General features: G+C 40.8%; 1 protein-coding gene across 8 annotated transcripts in view; it reads left to right on the plus strand.

Annotated features, from left to right (window-relative positions):
* The window catches only part of atp11a (ATPase phospholipid transporting 11A), a 52,288-nt gene that overhangs the window by 15,627 nt on the left and 13,337 nt on the right, over nucleotides 1-23,324 (plus strand). For all 8 annotated transcript variants that reach the window (XM_039793169.1, XM_039793170.1, XM_039793167.1 and 5 more), the window contains exons 2-22: nucleotides 11,958-12,080; nucleotides 13,148-13,237; nucleotides 13,826-13,906; nucleotides 14,045-14,152; nucleotides 14,649-14,777; nucleotides 14,943-15,046; nucleotides 15,137-15,184; nucleotides 15,513-15,577; nucleotides 15,783-15,864; nucleotides 17,050-17,200; nucleotides 17,285-17,482; nucleotides 18,203-18,316; nucleotides 19,164-19,223; nucleotides 19,335-19,501; nucleotides 19,677-19,748; nucleotides 20,526-20,599; nucleotides 20,709-20,812; nucleotides 21,626-21,807; nucleotides 22,226-22,477; nucleotides 22,751-22,928; nucleotides 23,138-23,240. In XM_039793169.1, coding sequence (XP_039649103.1) covers nucleotides 11,958-12,080; nucleotides 13,148-13,237; nucleotides 13,826-13,906; nucleotides 14,045-14,152; nucleotides 14,649-14,777; nucleotides 14,943-15,046; nucleotides 15,137-15,184; nucleotides 15,513-15,577; nucleotides 15,783-15,864; nucleotides 17,050-17,200; nucleotides 17,285-17,482; nucleotides 18,203-18,316; nucleotides 19,164-19,223; nucleotides 19,335-19,501; nucleotides 19,677-19,748; nucleotides 20,526-20,599; nucleotides 20,709-20,812; nucleotides 21,626-21,807; nucleotides 22,226-22,477; nucleotides 22,751-22,928; nucleotides 23,138-23,240 — 2,485 coding nt within the window. The remainder of the gene's footprint in view (nucleotides 1-11,957; nucleotides 12,081-13,147; nucleotides 13,238-13,825; nucleotides 13,907-14,044; nucleotides 14,153-14,648; nucleotides 14,778-14,942; nucleotides 15,047-15,136; nucleotides 15,185-15,512; nucleotides 15,578-15,782; nucleotides 15,865-17,049; nucleotides 17,201-17,284; nucleotides 17,483-18,202; nucleotides 18,317-19,163; nucleotides 19,224-19,334; nucleotides 19,502-19,676; nucleotides 19,749-20,525; nucleotides 20,600-20,708; nucleotides 20,813-21,625; nucleotides 21,808-22,225; nucleotides 22,478-22,750; nucleotides 22,929-23,137; nucleotides 23,241-23,324) is intronic.

Consider the following 23,324-nt stretch of genomic DNA (forward strand, 5'->3'; position numbering starts at 1 on the left):
GCACAGAATAAATCTCCATGGTGATTTATGTGCCTCCGCTTTCGTGAAACCGAATCAAGGCTTAATTCATCCAGGATAACCAGGAAATCCCGGCTTAATCCCTTATCTTGGTTTTGTGAAACAGGCCCCAGGTTGGATTAGGCACTAACTCTGCAGGATTGATTTAAAGCACATAAGGTAGACGCAAATGGCACAACCTCAGGAAGGAAGTGATTTATTTATTTATTTTTTTTCATCAGAAACGAAACTAAAGCTTTCTGAAATTTGGGCAATGGATATGAATGCACATCATGCTTACTTTTAAATTAGGATCACCATTAGCATGGGTGTTCCAGTGGTGCAGTAGAGTAAATGCTGCACTCACACAGTTTCTGTAACATGTTGACTTCTGCCAATATATTGCTTTCAGTTTTCTATATATTTAAATATGAAGAACTTTTGTTGCTGTAAAGTAGATTTCTGTAAAGTTTTTAGTGGTCTTAAAGATTCCCCTAAACTAAGTACAAGTCAACTCCAGCAGGATCTTATAAATAGTTGAAGCTAGCACTGGTGGAAGGAGTGGAGTAGATGCAGGGCTCAGTGGACTGAGCTGATCTTACAAAGATCTCATGACTTCTAGGAATTCATTTCCACCATGGTGCTTGGCCCTAATCAGGTGACTGGTCTCATGAGGGCCACATGATGCCATTTGGTTCCCCTCACCCCTCTTGATTTTTACCCTCCCACTGAGATGTGATAATCACACTTTTTGCCAAGAAGTTTTCAGGAATGGATGAATGAAGAAAAAATAGTCAACAATTGTTTTTGGTTTTTGTTGCAGTCTGTGTGTCCCTCTTATTGACCATAAAAAACATCACAGCTCTCAATCTCCCTGAGAGTATTAGACTGGCAGATGTCAGTCAGAGTCAGAAGGAAAGGAGGAGGAGGAAGAGGAGGGACGGTGAGACTAAAAGTATCAACGGATGGTGGATGGGAGATAAAATCTAAAGAGAGGACGATTCAGACAGTGAGAAAAAAAAGTCAGTGGTAGAAGTGAGTGCAGAGGGAGATAGTTAATCTCATGGTTGTCAAGGAGATAATGAAGAACAAACTGACAATATAGTAATTTTCTCCTCTCCTGCACCATTTTGTGTCTGTCTGTCTGTCTGTCTTTGACAGCGAGATTCATGGGGACATGAGACCATGAAACCCAATGAACAGAACAGGGAGCAGTGAAGCTCAACTAAACAGAGAAAAAAATGAACAAACTCAACTCAAGGGTAATAAACTGCAGAGAACTAATCGGTGTGCAATAATAAAATACCTGAACCAACATTATGTACTTGTACTGTAACTGTGCAACAACAGTGATGCAACATAACGGAGCAGACTAGCAGAGTACAGGACAGTAGAAATGTAATCAGGGCACAGAATGTGGAAGGAAGATGGTAAGGCAAAAAAAAAAGTAAGAGCAGGAACTGTATTTATTCGGAATAACAAATCATGAAATGTGGAAGCTGTAGTCAAGCTTCAAAATGAATATGTCCACCATAAGATGTACTGCAGGTGTTGTTGTTTCATGGATAGTATAAAGTGCCCACTAGTTTGTTTGTTTTGGTCTTCAGGAGGAAAGAAGAGTAACGTCAGCTATCTCATGGACATCATTTACTGACAGCCTGTTGGGAAACCCTAATATTTGAGCAGCAGCATTTCAAAATTGATTCAAACTGAGTGAAAACAAAGAGAGGGGGGCTCCAGAGAGAGACTTAAATTAGGAGTTGACAGATTTAGAGTCCCTGGAGACCAACCAGGAGGACGGGCCAGCTACAGAGGAGCCACAAGTCAGTTCAACTGGCAAACCGAAAAAAGGAGTAGAGATGGAGACAGAGAAGGATCAAACAGACAGATGAATAATCAGGCAGCACAAACAGTGTGATGAACACCATTAAGCAGCAGTGTCCCTACAGGACCAACATTAGGAAAGACCCAGAAGTGCTCCCATAAATGAGAAGGAGAGAGATGGAGAGAATGGAATTTTTTTTTTTTTAAATAAACCCATTGGAAGAAGATTAAAAGCATTTTAGTACTTTTCTCTGAGCTCCTGGGAGACAAGTAGACATCATTGCTTTACAGCAGGAAGTAAGAGCACTAACAGAGTGAGGTAAAGCACATGTACACTAGACCAGCAGCTAATGGGACTGAACAGACTCTCATAAAGAAACTCCACAAGAATGCAGGTTGGTAACAATATAAATACATGCACAGCTTCTACCAGAGATGCTTTGTCAGTGGATGAAATCAGTTTTGTACTATATAGCCTACATTTTTAGGGGCTTTAAAAGCTCCAGATGTTACTGTAACACAATGTGTGCTGCTGCAAAGTGTTGCAACAAAAAACATTACTGTGGCAACACAGTTGAAGGAAAGATACGATTGATGCTACTCGTCCATTAAAGCTTAATGGAGATGCGGGAAGAGTCCAGTGTGAGGTTGCTGGGCAACCAGAGGAGACTCCAGGAAGTTACTGCTCCTGGCCAAGAAATGGTCTGGCACATAACCCATTGTAAAACCACCAATACAGTTTTTTGGTCTTTGTTTTTTGAACATATTAAACAATATAACATGTTATCTAATGAGCGTTAAAGGTGCTGAACTTTCCCCCTACTTCCAGTTTTTGTGCTAAGCTAAGCTAACGGTCCCCTGGCTGTAACTTCATATTTAATCTTTAACAACTAAGTCTTGGCAAGAAAGTGAACTAGCATCTTATCAAAGTTCCAAAGCACTATTTTTCAGTTAATTGATGCTTTTTTTTAATCCTCTGCCATAACTGGAAAAAAAGTTATTGTCCAGATCATATTCTGCACCAAAATCACCATTTTGCTGTATCCACTAAATATTTCATATCTCTAGACTCTTCAACATACTTAATGTAAAACTTCTAGACGCCTGCAAAAGTGAGTGTTGTAACTCGCTCATAAAAGCTTACTGCCTTTCAAAGGCAGAGTTGGAGTTATTTAAAGCGAGCCAAGTGTCCACAGATCAATGCAGGCATTTAGTGTGACCTAGGTACTGATACAAACACAGACATGTTTTACTGAAGAATTTGCTGTGAGAAGTAGAACAGTCACTTTGTTACAGATGCATTTACACCCAATTTACTTCACCATTTACTAATTATTTTTTCACTGGAATTGGTTGGATTCAGTGTGTGTCTCTATGACGGTCTACCTGATGTGCTGTTTATTTTCATTAGGACCTCAAGGACACTATGTGCGTTGGTTTAATTAGTTTTTAATGCTGGCTGGGAAGATAGAGAAAGAGGCTGAGTCACACTGGTCATGTTTTCCATGTGATGTTTGCGAGACGAGGTTCTTTCGTTGTCACCTGAATCATTGGCATTTTGTAATCTACAAACTGCTGAATAAGTACTGAAAGCTTCCGAGTTGTTACTTTTAACTGTCGAGCATTCATCACATTTATTCTTATGTGACCTGAATTCAGCATTAGGTCAAGTCATGGGGGATCTTGTGATCATCAGCAGCACTCCCTTCCAGTCTCTCCCTCTCACATACACGCAGTAGCAGACACAATGAAGCAAGTATGACCAGCGTGTAAGTTTATTCCCTTGACATCCAAAGAATGACTGCTTATCCACAGTAAAGTCATAACAATGGTCTTCTATCCAGCTCTGAGGAGAAGCACAATGGTGAGCCTATGAGCCGGGCTGCGTCTATCCTGCAATATCCTGCATCTACTTCATTGAGTGCAATCACTGCCTAAAGCCGCTTACAACAAGCAATGTCGTTAAGAGTAGCTTTCAGGGGAGAGGTGTATTAATGCTGTACAGAGGTTCTCAAACTCTGAGGCCAAAAAATACCTTTGGAAAAACATTGAATATTTGTAATTTTGGGTAATTTGGGCCGTTAATGTGGTCAAAGTTTAAGAGCTTTCTAGAGCTAGAAGTCATGCGTGCAGTGTGGTAAAGCAGGAACATTATCCCAGTTCCCTACTGGGATCTCATCTGTGAAAACCAGGCTAATTCATTTCTATGTATAGCTGACAAAAGGTTGGAAGGTTATCTCCTCTCCTCTCCTCTCTTCTCCTCTCCTCTCCTCTCCTCTCCTCTTTCAATAGTTTACACATTTACACAGAGAGGAGCAGGGATTCAGCAGGAAGGGTCGGTCTTGTGGGAGTGGTGTGTGTTGTTGTACTGAGATACAAAAAACACCTCTGGGAAACGGCGTAATGTTTTCGTATTTCCATGCAATGCATGTATCAGGGCTAGGATGATTCTTTTGTCCTGATTTGATTCTTTCACGATAAATGGGTGCCTATTCGATTTGTATCGCGATTTTAATTTATTGTGATTTTTCATAGTATTGAGTATTGCGATTTTCTTGTCCTTTAACAAAAACAAAAGTTGAATAATAAACTAATAGAGGCAATATATCATGAGAAACTAATTGTGTCAGTCAGTACATAACGTATTTTCTGCATTTTCTGCTTTCGCCTTGTTTTGCTGGATATGAAGAAATAAAAAATATCGAGTCTAGGGAAAAGAATCAATAAAAAAAAAAATCACGATACATACGATAATAAAAAATAAATAAAAAATGTCTCCCACCCCTAATTATTTGTGTTAGACAAGACTAAACTGTATTGTCATTGTGTCGTCACACAGAAATAATAGAGACACAGGCTGCAGCAACCTGGTGTTATTTAATCATGCACAAGTGCTCATTCATAATAAATCATATTATTCCCCTAAGGCTTTTTTTAAGTATAAAGCCATATTGATTTAGAATAGATCTATAGATGATTAGGTGCCAGGTGCTAAAACGGAGCGTATTCAGGTATTCAGACAGACAGTATGAGAAAAATAATGTGTTTTTTGAACATTAAAGGATGCAAACATGTTATAGTAGAAATCCAAAATACATGTATGAACTTGAAAATGAGCATAATATAGACCTTTTAAGGCACAACTGCATGGAGGTTCATGTCACCCCCTACTTAACAGGCATTCGTTGGGACACATAACCACGCCAGGGGTATCACTGCTGGGGATTTGTTTTGCCCTGCCCCTCCCTATTCAGACTGTTCACATCTGTGATCATCATCATCAGCAGCTTTTGGGTGACACTGTACTTTTTTTTTTTATTTTATTTTTTTTATTGAATGAGAATTAGAGTGATAGATTTAGAGACCAGACTGTTCATCTGTTTAGAAAAGCAGCTAAACCACTGTGCGGAAAAGAGTATGACGTGTTCATACAGTATTCATTAAAGGTTATGGGGTTTCCAATAGTGGTTGGTCAATTTAGCATACAGGCGGAATTAAAAATCTCAACTGCTTGGAATCACAGAGCTCTGATTGGCTGCTGATGGCGACAAAAAAAGCTTGACACACTCTAAACGCTCTGCTGACTGTTTTGGTCACAGTCCGAGCACACCATCGTGGTTAAAGGTGGGAGGGTGGCGTTTTGGAGGTGGATGATAAGGATTAATCATTATCTTATTTGGTCTGGCCTGTGGGGCCGGGTGAGCCTGGGCGGCATGGTGACAGACGTGAAGCACAGCTGGTATTTCATCTGTGACTTAGGTAACACACACACACACACACACACACACACACACACACACACACACACACACACACACACACACACACACACACACACACACAGATATCAGGACGTTTATCTGAATACCACATACACATATGAAGATAAGGATACACAAAGCGCAGGTGGGTTGACATTAAATGTTTAATACTCCACATCATTTTTTTTTTTTTTTTTTTAATCCCTCTGCAGTGTGGATGTACATACTGCAGCAGTTACTCACTTCCTCTCAGGCCTACTAGCTGACATAAAGCACAAGATCTCCACGTGCATATAAAACACAAGCTAGTACGTGTTCGTTGCTATTTTCAACCTGCCCCAGTGCCTTTTTTTTTAAACTTTGAATCCATCGGGAATAGCCACGGAGAAAGTGGTGACTTTGGAAAATGCCTTGCTAAAGCACTCCACTGTTCTCTACACACCTTCATTTATTTATCCCTTTCACGCTTTTAGTCAAAACAAAATTGCAAGTGCAGTAGTCAAAGGCACAATCACACACAATATGTATCTGTATTTAATGCCTAGTGATTTAGTGAATGGGACGAGATTTCTCTTATCTCTGTAGCTCAGTGGCAGCAGAGAGATAACACACACTCATGCAGCATGTGTGCCTGCATTCATTCGTGTTTGCACATGCAACCCTAATATATGACACAGTGTTTAGATGTGAAAGTGTGTGAAGGGTTTGTGTGTGTGTCCGTCCGTGGTATCGCAGAGAGCAGGTTGTCGTCCGTAGCTTTTGTTGAGACTTATTTCCAGTGCCGCCTGTTGCAACGGGATTGGTCATCAGTCCAACAGCTCAGCCTTTAAAGCTGCAGTTATTTGTGTGTGTTGCAGTGATTCCTCTTTCCTGCTTGCACTATTCTGTAAATGTTATCTTTACTTGCCAGGCATCACACAGCACTAACTGCAGTATTACTCCAGAGACTGAACACCATTTTGATAGTTTCAAATCGCAAACTTCACAAAAACAGTTTCACAAATCTTATGATGTATGTAATGGTTTATAGGGCTTTGCCTGTGCTCTGCAGTGGTGGGCTGTTGATGTGTGTCTAAGTCTTGTCCATCTGTGAGTTGTGTCTCATGTGTGGGTGTAATGTGTAATCAAAGTTGTTGAAGAATGGCATCTCTTATGTTGGTAATACTGGAGGAAATAACACACACACACCTCCATCTGATGCTGCACATCAAATATGGTTCTCTTGTTGTTGGTGTCTCTGGTGGAGAGGGTTGGGATGGATGGGGGGGGGGGGTGTGTGTGTGTGTGTGTGTGTGTTTTATTTCCTCCAGTATTACCAACAAAAGAGATGGTGGGTGGGTCCAGCTCTTCCTGTTTACAATATGGTTCCTTATCACAGTGTGGCTTCGGTTTCTGCCTCTGTAATGCTGCGTTCAGGTCTTGTGGGAATAATCATTGTTGTTTTTAAAGCATCAACTTAATGACACATTTTAGTAAATATTTCAGTTATTAAGATAAGTGATTGCTTGAAGTTTGAAATCTGAATGATCTGCTTTGTTGGAAGCATCTTTAATTTGAAATGTAATCGAGAAACTGAAATGCAGCAGAAAAACATGAGGACTAGGAACACCGACAGATACACAGGTACAATTCATTATACAGGGATTAAGTTCAGTTTGGCTACCTAATAAAAAAGACGACAATAAGAATGTTTAAAAAAGCATTAATTAGTGTCTGTCTGAGAGTAACAATCCCATTTGATCCAGTATTTTTCTACCTCGTCTCTCTGTATTCGAAGGGTGCAGGTAATCTTTTCATTAGAGCATAGTCCATAGTTGGGGGATTTCTGTGAAGCCAAAATTTGGTAACACTTCCTTTTACTTGCATGTTGACATGAACATCTTAAGAAGGTCACTTTTACACAAACCTTATGGCATATCTCCAAAATACAGAGAGAGAGAGAAATAAAACAATACTAAAAGCAGTATCCTCCTTTATTTAATTGCTAGAGGTATAATACATTTTAAAACTACATTCAAAGTGTTAGTTTCACTTCTCTAAAACACGAGTGCTCTGTGCACCTGTTTGTACATTCAGGCTCTTCCCCTTCCCCTAAAGGTTACCCTAAAAAAAAATCTCAAATGACCCCAACTGTATTGTTCTCACTTTGGATCAGTTCTCTCATCTTTCTGTCTTTGTAAAGACATACAGCAAAACACACATACACCACACAATTGACAACATTATGTGTGATTGTTTGTGTATACCTGGGGCCCATTTCAGGAAGAAGGTTTAACAAACTGAGTCTAACCGTGATCTCTGAGTTGATTTACCCTGAGATGGGAAATTCTGAGTTTTCGGTTCCAGAACAGCTGATTTGAGTTGGTTCAATCAACTCAGAGTAGCTTCACTCAGAGTTAAGTGCGTGCACCACCACAATAAAAAGGCAGCATGAATGGAGCCATTATAATACGATTCACCATGGCAACAACCACAAACAAACTGGTCGGCGGAAATACTCATGTGCACATACAGCGAGTTTGAACATGTGTGCAACACAGCGGCAATTGCTGTTAAATTAAATGCTTAAGTTCCAATATAGTGTATAAATATCATATTTAATCATAAGTATAATATTACTGGGTGAAATGGTATTGAACCTACAATCTATTTCATTTAGGTGCAATCTTGCGGGCGAAAAACTACTAGGTACTGACGCTGCAGCACCATCATTAACAGAATTATAATTCATAATCTCATATTTCAAAGGGTTTACATCATTCACCTGCAAACCTGTGGAACTCCTTTTTTAATGGCTCTTACTGGTTTGTGTCCAGGGAACACTACAAAAACATTTAAAAAAATGTTTCAGAGCGAATCACATTCTTCTGACAGCACTTTGCTACAGTGGCTTTACTAATATGCTCCGCATCACCAATGTTGTAAAGAAAACTGCCGTTGGCAAAAAAAGTTAATGTGACACAAAGAATCTGCTGGGATGTAGAGCATGTCCACGATGTGTGGCGTTAGTGATATGAGGACGGATAAGGTTATGTAGGCTACATAACTGATAGACTGGGAAGAAAAACCATACCGCTCAAATAGGTAGGCTAGTATCTGGAAATGAAAATGCATCTATACTCGGGGCCTCAATATCCTCTCCCGACGTATGTTTAACTCCCTGGGAAGTAATACAGCTTCTTCATCAGCGGGATCGTCCACAGAAGGACATGCCAAGTTTTGAAGGAAAAAAACCGTATAGTCTGCCTAACACCTTTTTTTATTCATGCATAGCCTATAACAAACTACGCTAAAATGCGCCTGATACAGACTGAATGAATGAATGAGGAAATGAAAGAGCGCTGTGTCAGAGGGAGGAGACTGAGAGAAACTCAAGGTTTATTGAGGAACCTGCTCCCGAACCAGGTTAGGTTCACAGGCTCAGTTACCATAGTAACTGACTCTGAGGTTAAGTTACCTCTCTTTCTGAAACGGAAAAGAGTTGAGTTTCCCTCATCTCAGGGTTAACAAACTCAGAGTTTTCACTGAACCTGCTTTCTGAAAGTGTGTGTGTGTGTGTGTGTGTGTGTGTGTGTGTGTGTGTGTGTGTGTGTGTGTGTGTGTGTGTGTGTGTGTGTGTGTGTGTGTGTGTGTGTGTGTGTGTGTGTGTGTGTGTGTGTGTGTGTGTGTGTGTGTGTGTGTGTGTGTGTGTGTGTGTGTGTGTGTGTGTGTGTGTGTGTGTGTGTCTAAGTCTAATGTGGCTGTCTAATATGGCTTTAAGGAATATGGATGTTGGTGCTGAGTGAGGCCGACAGAAACAAAACCTGCGGACTCTCTCCATCCCTTTGTCCTGACCACAAATGTTTCCCTTCCAACTATAAATACACCCTGAAACCTGCCGCGTCCTGTAACGTGAAACGCTGCTAAAGTGATTTATTAAAGTCCAGAATAGCCCAAAGTCTCCCGTTACATCCAAAGGCTTAATGCTCAAGCTAATACAGGGCAGTTTTTTATTTTTATTTTGTGAAGATGTAGTTTTATTTGATTAAACATAGACAGGCTTTCATGTAAAAAGCTTGAATCCAGGGGAAAGCTAAACGTAATCGATAGGAGAGAGATGTCTGCTTAGAGGCCATCCAGGTTGTGGTGAGGGATGGAGAGGAAAGAGGTGAGAAAACCAATAAAGCTGCATTAAGGAGGGAGATGACAGTAAGAGAGGAAGCCCACTGATTCTCAGTCAGCGCCATCTGACTCTGATCAACACAGATTCATGTAACAATACTACACATTATCATTACCTGTTTTGCATGTATACATGTACGTGTCTGCACAGCAGATTATAGCTCACACACCTAATTGAACTGAACCTGGCAAAGTTTTGATCCTACCAGGTCTTTATCAGACAAATATGGCTCTCATGTCGAAGTGCAAGATGTTATCACTGCAGGCACACCACTGTTTACATCATGGCCAACCAACCATGCAAAAAACTAACTCAACACATGTAGGATGTCACAGATAGGCCTGTCACGATAACAAATTTTGCTGGACGATAAATTGTCCCAGAAATTATTGCGATAAACGATAATATTGTCGTTGAGAGACCATTTTCATCTAATATAATGATAATGCCATAATAATGCAGGTACACCTTTTTCAAAGATCAATAAACTTTTATTTCTAAAGAATATTTAACACTGGAACTGGAAGACATTTTAAATATCCACATTATGTCTTTGATCTCTTTAGTATGTCGTCTTTCACGCTGTTGTTTGCCGTTTGTGACACGTACGTTCTCCCAGGTAATTCATAGCCTGCTGGCTGTCAAACGTTTGCAGCATTCCTGGAGTGTTTGTGGGATAGACTGTACTACATTTAACAATTATTTAACACTAAATATTACATTTAAATAATATATAATTAATAAATTAAATGGCCACATGGCGAGTAAATGTTTGTAGCAAAATAGTTCTGTTTTTCAGTCTTAATTTTGGCGAAGGTGCAGCTTCTGCTCCTCTGCAGGTCGGAGCCCCAACTCTCAACTAGCGTTTCTCTCTCTCTCCGTCCGTAGTCCCGCAGAGAGAGAGAGAGAGAGAGAGAGAGAGAGAGACTTGTCATCCCATAACAGTAGCTGATGTTGAAGTAATTGACAAAAGGCTGTTAAGGAAACTGATAATGATATTATTTGTATTGTTGGTTTGTCTTCTATTTGTATGTTGTTGTTGCAAATTTCACATTTTCTGAATAGAGCACTGACCTTTTAATTTACAACATTAGTGCTGCAGCTCTTTCGGTTATTTTTCGATAATTGGCTAATCTAATTTTCAGGCTAACGAGCTACCAGCAACTAGTAGCATCTCCATAATGTACAGTATATTTATGTAACCCTATCCTTTGTGTTCCTGTATATTTATGGCTCTGTTCCATATACATACAAGAAACGGGAAGTGTGTAAGAAACGTGTTAGGTGAACAGATGGAGCAGGCAGGTGGGAGAGAAGAGGAGGAACAGTAACTGTGTGGGCGACAAAGTTGGCAAGCTGCCCATGCTATCTGGTTTTCATCTCCTCCTTTACTGTAAATCAGATATCGGTCAGTTAGTATGGCCCCTCTCTGATAGGATGGTTGTGATGTTGGTTCAGTCTCAATACAGCTTCAACACTGGCCTTTCAAAAGGTAAAGAAGAGGGCAATGAAGACAGGGAAGTAGGGATGATATGCTGTATGTCTTGAAGACATCAATTGTTATTCGTACATCAATTTCCCCTTGCTTTCAATTTTCCCTTCACTTCCTTTCATTGCTCTCTCATAAGTGTGTGTGTGTGTGTGTGTGTGTGTGTGTGTGTGTGTGTGTGTGTGTGTGTGTGTGTGTGTGTGTGTGTGTGTGTGTGTGTGTGTGTGTGTGTGTGTGTGTGTGTGTGTGTGTGTGTGTGTGTGTGTGTGTGTGTGTGTATACAGCATTCCAGTCTGAGTCACATGCAGGTCCATGTAACCGTGGTAACAAAAGTTCCCATTCATGGAGGAGAAATTACTCATTCATTCTGACTTTCTGTAATCTGCTTCAGTGTGTCACACAGTATTATGTTACAAGTGTGTGAGAGAGTGAGTTTGTGTGTGAGAGAGTGTGAGTGTATAGGATCATTATACATTTATTCATCTCCCATTGAAACCTAGTTACATTTGGGAGTCCAAAAATGGCAAATTATGTTTGATTGTACAGATGTTGGATGTTTTATTTAGCTTTACGGAGCTTGGCAGTATCAATGCAAAGCTTTACCCACTGACCCATACTGCATATCACCTACGGAATTATTTAAAATGAAAACTGACATTACACAAACACAGAGAAACGTGTATGCTCCATTGAACACTCAAACTTTTCTTTGTCCCACCTGCAGTGTGTTGGTGAGGAGAACTGGGTGGACAGCAGGACGATTTTCATTGGACACAAGGAGCCTCCTCCAGGAACAGAAGCCTTTATACAACAAAGATTCCCTGACAACAGAATAGTCTCCTCCAAGGTCAGCAAAAACACCCACGCATACACACAAAGATCAAAACACGCTGAAGTAGCATAGATACTTGAACAAAAATACATGACAGAAAACAACAAACTTGTCTTATAATGTGTGAGTTAGTTTTTCTTGGTAATAAGACACAGTGTTTCAGGAAGGTGATTTTAGAAGCGTGGATATTGTATTTTAAAGATACGATGGTCAATATTTAAAGTGCTCATATTATGCTCATTTTTAGGTTCATAATTGTATTTAAAGGTTGTACCAGAATAGGTTTATGTGGTCATATTTTTGTTGTCCTGCACATTGCTGCAGCTCCTCTTTTCACCCTGTGTGTTGAGCTCTCTGTTTTAGCTACAGAGTGAGACATCACACTTCTGTTCCATCTTTGTTGGGAGTAGCACATGCTCAGTAGCTAGGTCAGCACTGCTAGCTAGTCAGTTGCATAGTATGATGGCGTGTCACGCTAGCAGCTAGGCGAGCATTATAACGTGTGTTCCAAAGTGACGCACGTTTGTCTCTGAAGTAAAGGCTGGACTACAATAGAGCTGTTTGGAGCAGTTTGTGAACAGTGTTTTCTGTTGGAGATGGTAAGTCCCTTTGGGGTGGACTTTGGGCTTTTTCACTTTGTAAACCTATAACATGCACAAAAAAGATATATATCACAATAAAGGAAAGGGGAAAAGCCAAAAAGCATAATATGAGCACTTTAAATTATTCAATTAAATCTGTTTAGCCACTTTAGCCAGTGGTTTATTTATCAATCATTTTATTCTGTCTATCATGTTTGTAAAATGTTTTTATGGCTGTGGTTAATTTATAGTTTATCTGTGATACTGTCCGACTCCACATAAAAATCAATGAAAAAGCATCTTAATATCTACTGTATTAAAACTCTATAGGCATATGATTTCTAAAAGCAAGAAGCCACATATTGCCTTCATGTTGTTAGTCTCTTTAAAAGTTCTTGTTCACCTCGGATTTGACATGGCTAGCTAGTGATAACCGTGTGCTGGGATTTGGACACTGACACTCAATGATTGGTTTGACTGAACTGTCTCGTGTCTTCCCAGTACACATTTTTGAACTTCGTCCCGAAGAATATGTTTGAGCAGTTCAGGAGAGTCGCCAACTTCTACTTTCTCATCATATTTCTGGTTCAGGTAAAAGCGTTTTTCTGTTTCTGTTTACATTAATTACAGCCATTTTAAATGTTTTTCTGTCTTTTCACTGCTTTGGTTTCTACAAAACATGCTTCTACAGTATGCTGCTATACACGGGGGCACAACAATATAATTTTCCCCACAAGGATCCTGTGCTAATCATTTTGTTAAAATACTGTAATAGTTCTACAGTAAAAAAGAAACCATCATACTAAAATGTCTTTAATTAATGGGCTGATTTTATGTATTGTGAGTGACCTGTTATATACAATTTGGCAAGAATCAAGTAGGAAGAACCTGCAACACAAATCATAGTTGAAAAATTTTTTTTTTTCACATAATTCATGGACAATTTAAATAAAGAAAATAACGTGCTGCTATAAAATTTCACTTAATGTAATTAGAAGAACCATTATTTGTTTGCTAGTGTAGAAGGAGATTAGGTCCATCAATATTTTTGTACTTCTAATTTCCTCCCTGTCGAGGTCTGTAAGGGTCAGATATTACTTAGTGCACCTTTTTTGATGCATTATTCTGCCCTAAATCCATGTCCGTCATTTAATTCTCTCTCTTTGTGTGTCACTTCAGTTGATCATTGACACTCCCACCAGTCCTATCACCAGCGGGCTGCCGCTTTTCTTTGTTATCACAGTCACAGCCATTAAACAGGTGAGAGCCAAAGGTTTTCACTTTGCTTCGATTAGATATTGACATTAAACACTACACCATTAGCACTACAAACACAAACACACACATACACACACACTTTTACATCCCACCCTCTCTGTCTCTGTTTTCCTCTGTCAGGGTTATGAGGACTGGTTGAGACACAAAGCAGACAACGCTATCAACCAGTGTCCCGTCCACGTGGTGGAGAACGGGAAAGTGGTCTGCAAACAAAGTCGCAAGCTCAGGGTGTGTGTGTCAAGAGATAAATCACTAGAGTCTCGCCCCATTTAAAAGTGTGTGTGTGTGTGTGTGTGTGTGTGTGTGTGTGTGTGTGTGTGTGTGTGTGTGTGTGTGTGTGTGTGTGTGTGTGTGTGTGTGTGTGTGTGTGTGTGTGTGTGTGTGTGTGTGTGTGTGTGTGTGTGTGTGTGTGTAATTCAGCTTTTGAAGTCTGTTGTAGTACTGTATGTAATGTATACAGAGTGAAATTGCAGCTAAAATAACAGATGCAGAGGATCAGCTAAAGGATCAAATGTCCTGTGAGAGAATGTGACCGTTTGTGACTGTTGGCTGAACTGAAGGTTTACAGGTGGTAAAGCAGAAGGTTAGCTTAACTGCATTAGTAGAAACAGGATGTGACATGCCATCCTTGAAGACCCTACATCTAGGCATGCCAGAGGCATTTTAGAAAATAAAAATAGGATGCCTCTTTTTTTTTTTCTTTTCTTTTTTTTCTCTTTCTCAGGTTGGAGACGTCATATTGATGAAAGAAAATGAGACTTTTCCCTGCGACCTCATCCTTCTTTCCACGTCTCGAGATGATGGGACCTGCTATGTTACTACAGCCAGTCTGGACGGAGAGAGCAGCCACAAGGTGTGTACTGTACAGCATGTGTGTGGTATTAAAGTACAGGCCGGTTAGTTCACTTTATCCAACCTGAATTTTTGATTTACTTCCTTCAAGTTAAGGCTGCCAGTTTTCATAGCAAAGGTCTTATTTGGTCTCTTTTCATTCACCCATCCGTTCTCTCGTTCCTAGACATACTATGCAGTTCAGGACACCAAAGCTTACAACACAGAGGAGGAGGTAGACACCATCCACGCCACCATAGAATGTGAACAACCACAGCCGGACCTGTACAAGTCAGTACAACACACTATGCATTCACACAACTGAAAAACACTGTCTTGACAAATAAATGTTTGAAACACGTCTTTCCTGTTACGTCACAGATTCGTTGGCCGTATCAATATCTACATGGACAATGAGCCAGTGGCCAGGTAACCCAAAGCCCTCAAATGCTCCAGGTCCAGGAATACGGTCCATTTTTTTCCAGTAAAGATCAAAGTAGATTTTTCCAAAATACCACTGTAAACTCCAAATCAGTCCACCAATTGTTGTATCATATTTAGTCAAAGTACTCTCACCCCTGATACATGTTGGAAAGGTTATTCTTTTCTATATTTGAGTATTTCTGTTACTTTGATTCCCTTAGTTCTTTTGTTTGCGATTGTATTAATCATTTTGTCTAAATTAGTTTGAATTAGTTTCTTTTTAACGTCTTTGAGCAGGGGCTTGATTTTAATTAATTTCTTTTTAATTTTGCAGGCCATTAGGAGCAGAGAACCTGTTGCTCCGAGGAGCCACACTCAAGAACACTACACACATATATGGTAATATCACCTGAAATTGACTAATGTGCTAGAAAAAGTTTAGATCTTTTTTTTTTTTGTCAAACTAGCTTTTTCCAGAGCTTTCAACTGTTTCTCACTGTCCTCCTCGGCTGATGGAGTTTGTGAGAAGACTGTTGTGATTAAAAGCTTTGGAAAAAGCTAGTAAATGGACCTTGAGTTAAGACGATGTCTGCCTCCCTTTTAGCGGTTGCCATCTACACTGGCATGGAAACCAAGATGGCTCTCAACTACCAGTCCAAGACTCAGAAACGGTCCGCAGTGGAAAAGTAGGCTCTCTCTCTCTTTCCTTCTCATTTACTTATTATAAATTGTGAACACTGGCTTTGATAATCATTTATATTTTTTACCCATCCATCAATTCACTGACTGAGAGTCCTTGTGTCTCTCTGGCTCACTGCACGGAGTGGATCTCTTTCTTTCCATCTGGCGTTGACGTGTGTCTTCTATCCAGATGGCTTGTAGATATGAATGGCTGTAGGTGGATTACATTTACACTTGGTAACAGTGTGGGCCTGATTAACTCATTGGAATTGCATTTGTCTTCCTTTTGCCAAAATGTACTTGGCTCGAAATAAATCCCTTGTGTCAGCTGTTCCGTTTTATACATGAGTATCTATTTCTAACAGTCTTGTATAAAATACTTGAAAGCAATACTTGAGTAAAAGTACAAGTATCTTACCAGAAAAGGTTAAAGTCTCCTTTTAGAATATTACTTGAGTAAAAGTCTTAAAGTAGCTGATATTTACTGTACTTAACTATCAAAAGTAATTTTCTGATATTAAATGTAGCCTACTTAAGTATTAGAAGTAAAAGTTAAAAGAAGTGATTATGAACGTTATGGCCAAAGGTGTGTAACCTTATCTTCCTCACCACTGTCGTCGGGGTGGTCATCGTCTGTTACCATGGCGGCAGAGCCTGCACCAGGTGCTTCCATGACACTCTCAGTCATTATGCTTCCTCCTCCTCTTCTTCTTCTTTAGTTTTGGCCTTTTTTTTTTTTTTTTTGCCACTTGGCAACAGGCATTAGGTCACCAACTGGAATGGAGCATGCATTATCTTGGCAATTTAGGAATAATGATTTGCCAAACCTACTTTTTTGTAGTAACGAGTAACTAAGATGCTTAGGAGTAATGTAGTGGAGTAAAAGTATACATTTTATTTAGGAAATGTAGTGGAGTAAAAGTAAAAGTTTCGGGAAATATAAATAACGAAGTACAGATACGTGAAGATTCTACTTAAGTACAGTAGCCAAGTATTTGTAACAACTCTGATTTCTAACAAATGCAGTGTGTTACAATCCAAAATAACTTTTACTTTACCTGTGGGACTGGTCTGCATTGTCTTTCTGAATCCATGCACTTTGGTGTGCCTGGTTTCTATCTCTGGACCAGAGGTATTTTTTGTGTTAATGTGGCCAGATATAAGATGGCCCTCGTTGTCTCTCCCTGCAGGTCAATGAATGCCTACCTGGTGGTCTACCTGTGCATTCTCATCGGCAAGGCACTCATCAACACGGTGCTGAAATATGCGTGGCAGGCCGACCCCAACAGAGACGAGCCCTGGTACAACGACAGGACCGACGCAGAGAGACAGAGGCACATCGTGAGTCTGTTAATTACATTCCCTCAATCTGAAAAAATAAATAAATAGAAGAATTCTTCATCCCCTCATCCTCCTCTTCCTCAGGTGATCAGGGCATTCACAGACTTCTTGGCCTTCATGGTTCTTTTCAACTACATCATCCCTGTCTCCATGTACGTCACTGTGGAGATGCAGAAGTTCCTAGGCTCCTATTTCATCATGTGGGATGATGAAATGTTTGACAAGGAGCTAGGAGAGAGAGCCGTGGTCAACACGTCGGACCTGAACGAGGAGCTGGGACAGGTAGCAACGACCACTTCCAACAGGCTGACATAAAAGCAAACATTTCTGTACTGTACAGTAGTGGTGTGCGTTACTGCAAAATTTGGAATCGATCCGATACAAAGTAAATACAGGGCCAGTATTGCCAATACCGATACTTTTTAATAAATTACGTGGATGCATCGTCAAATTGCTAAATCTGAACACATTTTCATGACCTTTTTTTGTGTGTGTGTGTGTGTGTGTGTGTGTGTGTGTGTGTGTGTGTGTGTGTGTGTGTGTGTGTGTGTGTGTGTGTGTGTGTGTGTGTGTGTGTGTGTGTGTGTGTGTGTGTGTGTGTGTGTGTGTGTGTGTGTGTGTGTGTGTGTGTGTGTGTGTGTGCGCGCGCTGCTGGCCACCGCCGGGCCTGGCTACTTGCTTGTTTGCCTGGTGCCGCTGAGCCATGTGACAGTACAACATCAAATCACAAGAGGGGGGAGGAGGAGCAAAGTGTGCCTGCTCTGCACTGTGACAGGAGCGACACTTACAGACAGCCAGGCCGCCTCTCTGATGAAACCACAGCAGTGCATACTGGAGAGAAACTAAAACTAAAGTACCGATCTCATAACACTGGTATTGATCAATATCAATACCAACGTTGGTATCGATATTATCGATATTTGGATCGATCCGCCCACCACTACTGTACAGAGAAGTTGCATAGAGACTTATGCTGTAACTAATTTCCTGCTCTCTGTCCAGGTGGAGTATGTGTTTACAGACAAGACAGGGACTCTGACAGAGAACAACATGGAGTTCATCGAGTGCTGTGTGGACGGACACGTTTATGTACCTCATGCTATCTGTAACGGACAGGTAACAATAATATGCGTTCCCCCAGCCTGCCTATGGTCCCCAATTGGCTTGAAATGGTGATAGGTGTAAACCGAGCACTGGGTATCCTGCTCTGACCTTTGAGAAAATGAAAGCTCAGATGAGCCGATCTGGAACCTTGCTCCTTATGAGGTCATAAGGAGCAAGGTTACCTCCCCTTTCTCTGCTTTGCCTGCCCAGAGAATACCCATGAGAGAGAGACATCATGGCTTTCAAACGAGAAAAGTGGCAGTTGGTCAAGGCCACACCCCCACCCTCCACCTTGCCCCGCCCTCTCTCCTCCTCAATAGCTAGAGACACAAAAATGGCACATCCTAAGGAAAGCTCATTGTGGGACTGGCCCTAGTGGCTGTAATTCTGCACCAAGGCTGAATTTTGGGAAAGAGACTTCAGATATAGTATTAGGGGACCACTAAGGTCTATATAAAAGCATCCAAAGAGCACCATGTCATGGGACCTTTTAAGATTAATGAAATTTACAAAGACTAGGCACCCCACACTATAATGATTGTTTCCACCAGCACACACTGATTGATTTATTTATTTTATAGTTTTTTCTGGAGCTTTCAACAGCATCTCACACTCTCAATGCAGCAAGAAACTACTATTTACAAGATTAAGAATTAACTTTTATGCTCAATCTCATGCACGATATTAATAAAATATAGCCAGTGGCTCACTCTACAGCACATCACACCTTTGTTGTTTTGTCGCTTTTTTAGGGCATTTTAATATAATTGACTATATACTATATTTTAGACCATCAACATGTCTTATGTTTATGTCAATATTATTCTATTTAAATGTGCTTAATTTGTGTTGTTGCTAGGTGATGCCTGGTGCAACAGGTATGGACATGATCGACACATCGCCAGGTCCTGGGGCCAGGGTGAGCTGTGTGTGTGTGTGTGTGTGTGTGTGTGTGTGTGTGTGTGTGTGTGTGTGTGTACGTGTGTACGTGTGTACATTAGGGTAACACTGTGTTGTCCGTCCACCACAGGAGCACGAAGAGCTGTTTTTCCGGGCACTGTGTTTGTGCCACACGGTGCAGGTGAAGGAGGAGGAGACGGTGGATGGGATCAAGCATGGCATCCACCAGGGCAAGTCCACTTCCTTCTACATCTCCTCATCTCCAGACGAGGTGGCGCTGGTGGAGGGCATGAAAAGGTGGAACACACACACACACACACACACACACACACACACACACAAAATTTCACAATGATAAATCGGACTGTTGAATTGCAAATAAAGCCATCTGCTCACACAGAGCATTTTTCAAACACACACATTCGGTTCAGTCACTCTATTTCCAATAACCGTGCTTTGCTCTGTGCCGCAGGCTCGGTTTCACCTATCTGAGACTCAAGGACAGTCACATGGAGATCTTGAACAGGGAGGATGAGATTGAGAGGTGAGTGTGTCCCTTTAAAACAATGTTGTTTATCTCTTTAAGCCTCGGCAACAATTCTTCTATAGGCTTTTTAGTTATTGTAGAAGTTATTTATAGCGCATACAGCACTTCTTATTATTGTTATGTATGTAATTTGTTTATTTACCACTTGCCTCTGATTAGAATATTTCTCTAGGTAATTTCTCTAAATGTAAAATGATGGCATTTACTAATTTTTGTTAACCATTTTGGACCCAGAAAGTTTCGGTTGCAGCATGTTACCATACTTGGTTTTGTTAATGTTAACTTAATGGCCAGTGTATGAAAACAGAGCAGAGATTAGAGTTGATCTGAACTGAATGTGCATTGCTGTAAAATGACATCACTACAGCAACAAGTGGGAGTAGCCCAGTAACTGCTGAAACCAGCAGGCTTCCATCTATGAGTTTAAATTTAGAACAGCGATGAAAAGAGATAATTGTTGGCAGAAAACTATCTCTGAAAAGGGTGTTCAGCTTTCAAAGTGATGGTCAGATAATCTCTGTTTGAGCTCATGTAGTAGGATTTTTAAAGGTTTATGTAAGATTTTGATTACAGATGTTTGGAGCTATTCCTGACAATCCGTCGTATTTTAATTGACCATATCAGCTAAAATAAAGCTGTTCAAAATCTGATCCTTTCTTTACTGAACTCTACTGGTCATTTCAGCCTGCTAGTGTCAATGCTTTCCTTAATTTGAATGAATCTACAAGATAATTTCAATGTTGTTGATTTTAGTTGTGTGGGTTCTTTTTGTAGGTTTGAGCTGCTGGAGGTTTTGACATTCGACTCAGTCAGACGGAGGATGAGCGTCATTGTCAGGTCCAGCTCTGGTAAGGCATTTCAAACTGTTAATATGCATGTATATGTTTAGGTTCATGTGTATGGCTTATTTCTTACATACTTTTCTGTTCTTTTTTGCTTGTGTGTGTGTGAGAGCAGGTGAGCTCTATCTGTTCTGTAAAGGTGCAGACTCCTCCATCTTCCCCAGGGTTATATCGGGCAAAGTGGATCAGGTTAGAGCTCGGGTGGAGCACAACGCAGTGGTGAGAGCACACACACACACACACACACACACACACACACACACACACACACACACACACTATATTTGTCATTCACTCATATCACTCGTTTCATAAAACTACAGAAAGTATTTTTCTGTTGGAGCAGTATTCCCATGATTCACCTTTCACCACATGAGTTTTAAAGATTGTGTTACGTCAGTCCGTTTTTCTCGTCAGCTGTTAACAATTAATATGTATTTAATAATCTCGTTACTCGACCCTAAAACACTTAAATTATTCATACATTGCATGGGACAGTAAACAAAAAGTCATAAGGTCACAAGATGTGTTTTATTGTAATTGTTGTTCTCTTTATAAACCCACATTTGATGAACTTCTCCTTGGAAATGAAGAATATAAACAACACAAGTAGGCAAGAGGGGAAGTGTGCAGCAGTAAAGCACTTAACTGCATAACTTCATTACATAATGACTCCCAAAATGCATAACCCATAAAGATGAACTAAATAAAGTGAATTGAACCTGTAGTGGAAACCAGGTCAGTAAGACAGCGCTTGTCGTGGTTGCAGCTGTAGATAAATCGTAGCTTTCAGTGGAAACAGAAAGATCTATGGTGGGCGTTGTACTGGTGAGGTTCAAATGAAAAGAGCAGTTACTGCCCACACACACACCATACACTAACATTCAGAGTCCAAACTCAAGGAAATATCTGTATTTTGCTGTTTGTTTAGAATCTGGGGCACAAACGGTTTCAGATGGAACATGTAAAAAGAAGGCCATTGGAAAAAGCCCTTGATATACCAGTCTAACCCTGTTTGAATCTATCCTCCAGGAGGGTCTGAGGACACTTTGTGTTGCCTATCGGCCTCTGAGTCCCGAACAGTACCAGGAGGTTTGTCACCTGCTGAACGGGGCCAAGTTGGCACTACAGGACCGAGACAAACGACTAGCCGAGGCCTACGACCTCATCGAGAAAGACCTCATACTCTTGGGAGCCACTGCTGTGGAGGACAGGTGGACGATCTCTTCTAAGGGCAATTTTGCTGCCAAATATATAGAAATGTAGTCTTTCGGTCTGTTATAATCACTCAGGTGTTACTGTATGCTTGCTCTTTTTGAATCGAAATGTCTGCACTTCAAAAGCACTAACTCTTTATTCTGTGCGTGCTGCTGGCATGACAAGTGCTGCCCCACTTCTGTGGGAGCGTAACTGAGTGAGGGCAAGAGGCAGTTCAACCCTCTGAAGCAATTACAGTATAGGCTTCAAAGGGATTGGATAACCCAGAGGGCATTGCAAGTTAACTCATCCCTTTTAAAAATGATTCAAGTATTGTTATACTGTACGGCTCTATTGTTGCTGTGTTATATTTTCCTACCCCTCATTAATACGTACTCTCTTTCTTGGTCTGTGTTTTCCTACTTTTCCTACCAGGCTCCAGGAAAAAGCGGCAGACACCATTGAGTCTCTCCACAAGGCAGGTATGAAGGTGTGGGTGCTGACCGGTGATAAGATGGAGACGGCGGCTGCAACCTGCTATGCCAGCAAGCTGTTTCGCCGTAACACCCAGATCTTGGAGCTGACCACTAAACGTACTGAGGAACAGAGCCTTCACGATGTCCTGTTTGACCTGAGCAGGACCGTCCTGAGGCAACACGGAGGCATGACCAGGGACACCTTCTCTAGGTAGTGTCTGTCTGTCTGACCAGCTTGCCAACCTTGTTTAAGATTTCAAATGAAATATCTAGGAACGTGGAATGAGCCACATACGTATGTTTGCAGTGGAAATCGTACTTCTACAAAAAACAACCTGTTATATGCTTCAAATACTTTAAAATGTTAATTCAAGTGTTTTTATTTCTATCTATGTTGCAATCAGTCAACAATAAAGTAAAGTTGTTGTAGCTGAATGAAGTACAGTGAAGCTGTCCTAATTTGACAGGCCTTCTGTTTGTCCAGTTTATCAGGTGACTGTACTGACTATGGTCTGATCATCGATGGAGCCACTCTCTCTGCAGTGATGAGGCCCACCCAGGAGGACTCTATTTCAGGGAACTACAAAGAGATCTTCCTAGAAATCTGCCGCAACTGCAGCGCCGTGCTCTGCTGTCGAATGGCGCCACTCCAGAAAGCACAGGTACCAAGACTGCTGTGGACTGCACCTGTATTCCTATTTTTTTTTTTTGACAGACGTCAATCTGAATGAGTATGATGGTTTTCACGTGTATCACTAAGACTCAATATGGATTTAAAGTGAGATATAAGTCCTGGAGGGATGCCTTGTGCTGATCTGTTAAGCTGTTGTAAGGAGTTAAAGGTATGATACCACTTTTGTTGTATTTCTAGATTGTAAAGCTGATCAAAGCCTCCAAGGAGCACCCGATCACACTGGCCGTTGGAGACGGAGCTAACGATGTCAGCATGATCCTAGAGGCCCATGTTGGCATCGGTTAGTACTCTGGCAGTTTTGTCCGTTTCACTACGTAACTAACACGCTACAAAATGATATGTCATATTAACATCTTCCACAACT

Source organism: Perca fluviatilis, chromosome 24 (assembly GCF_010015445.1).
Source record: "Perca fluviatilis chromosome 24, GENO_Pfluv_1.0, whole genome shotgun sequence".
NCBI classification, from domain to species: Eukaryota; Metazoa; Chordata; class Actinopteri; order Perciformes; family Percidae; genus Perca; species Perca fluviatilis.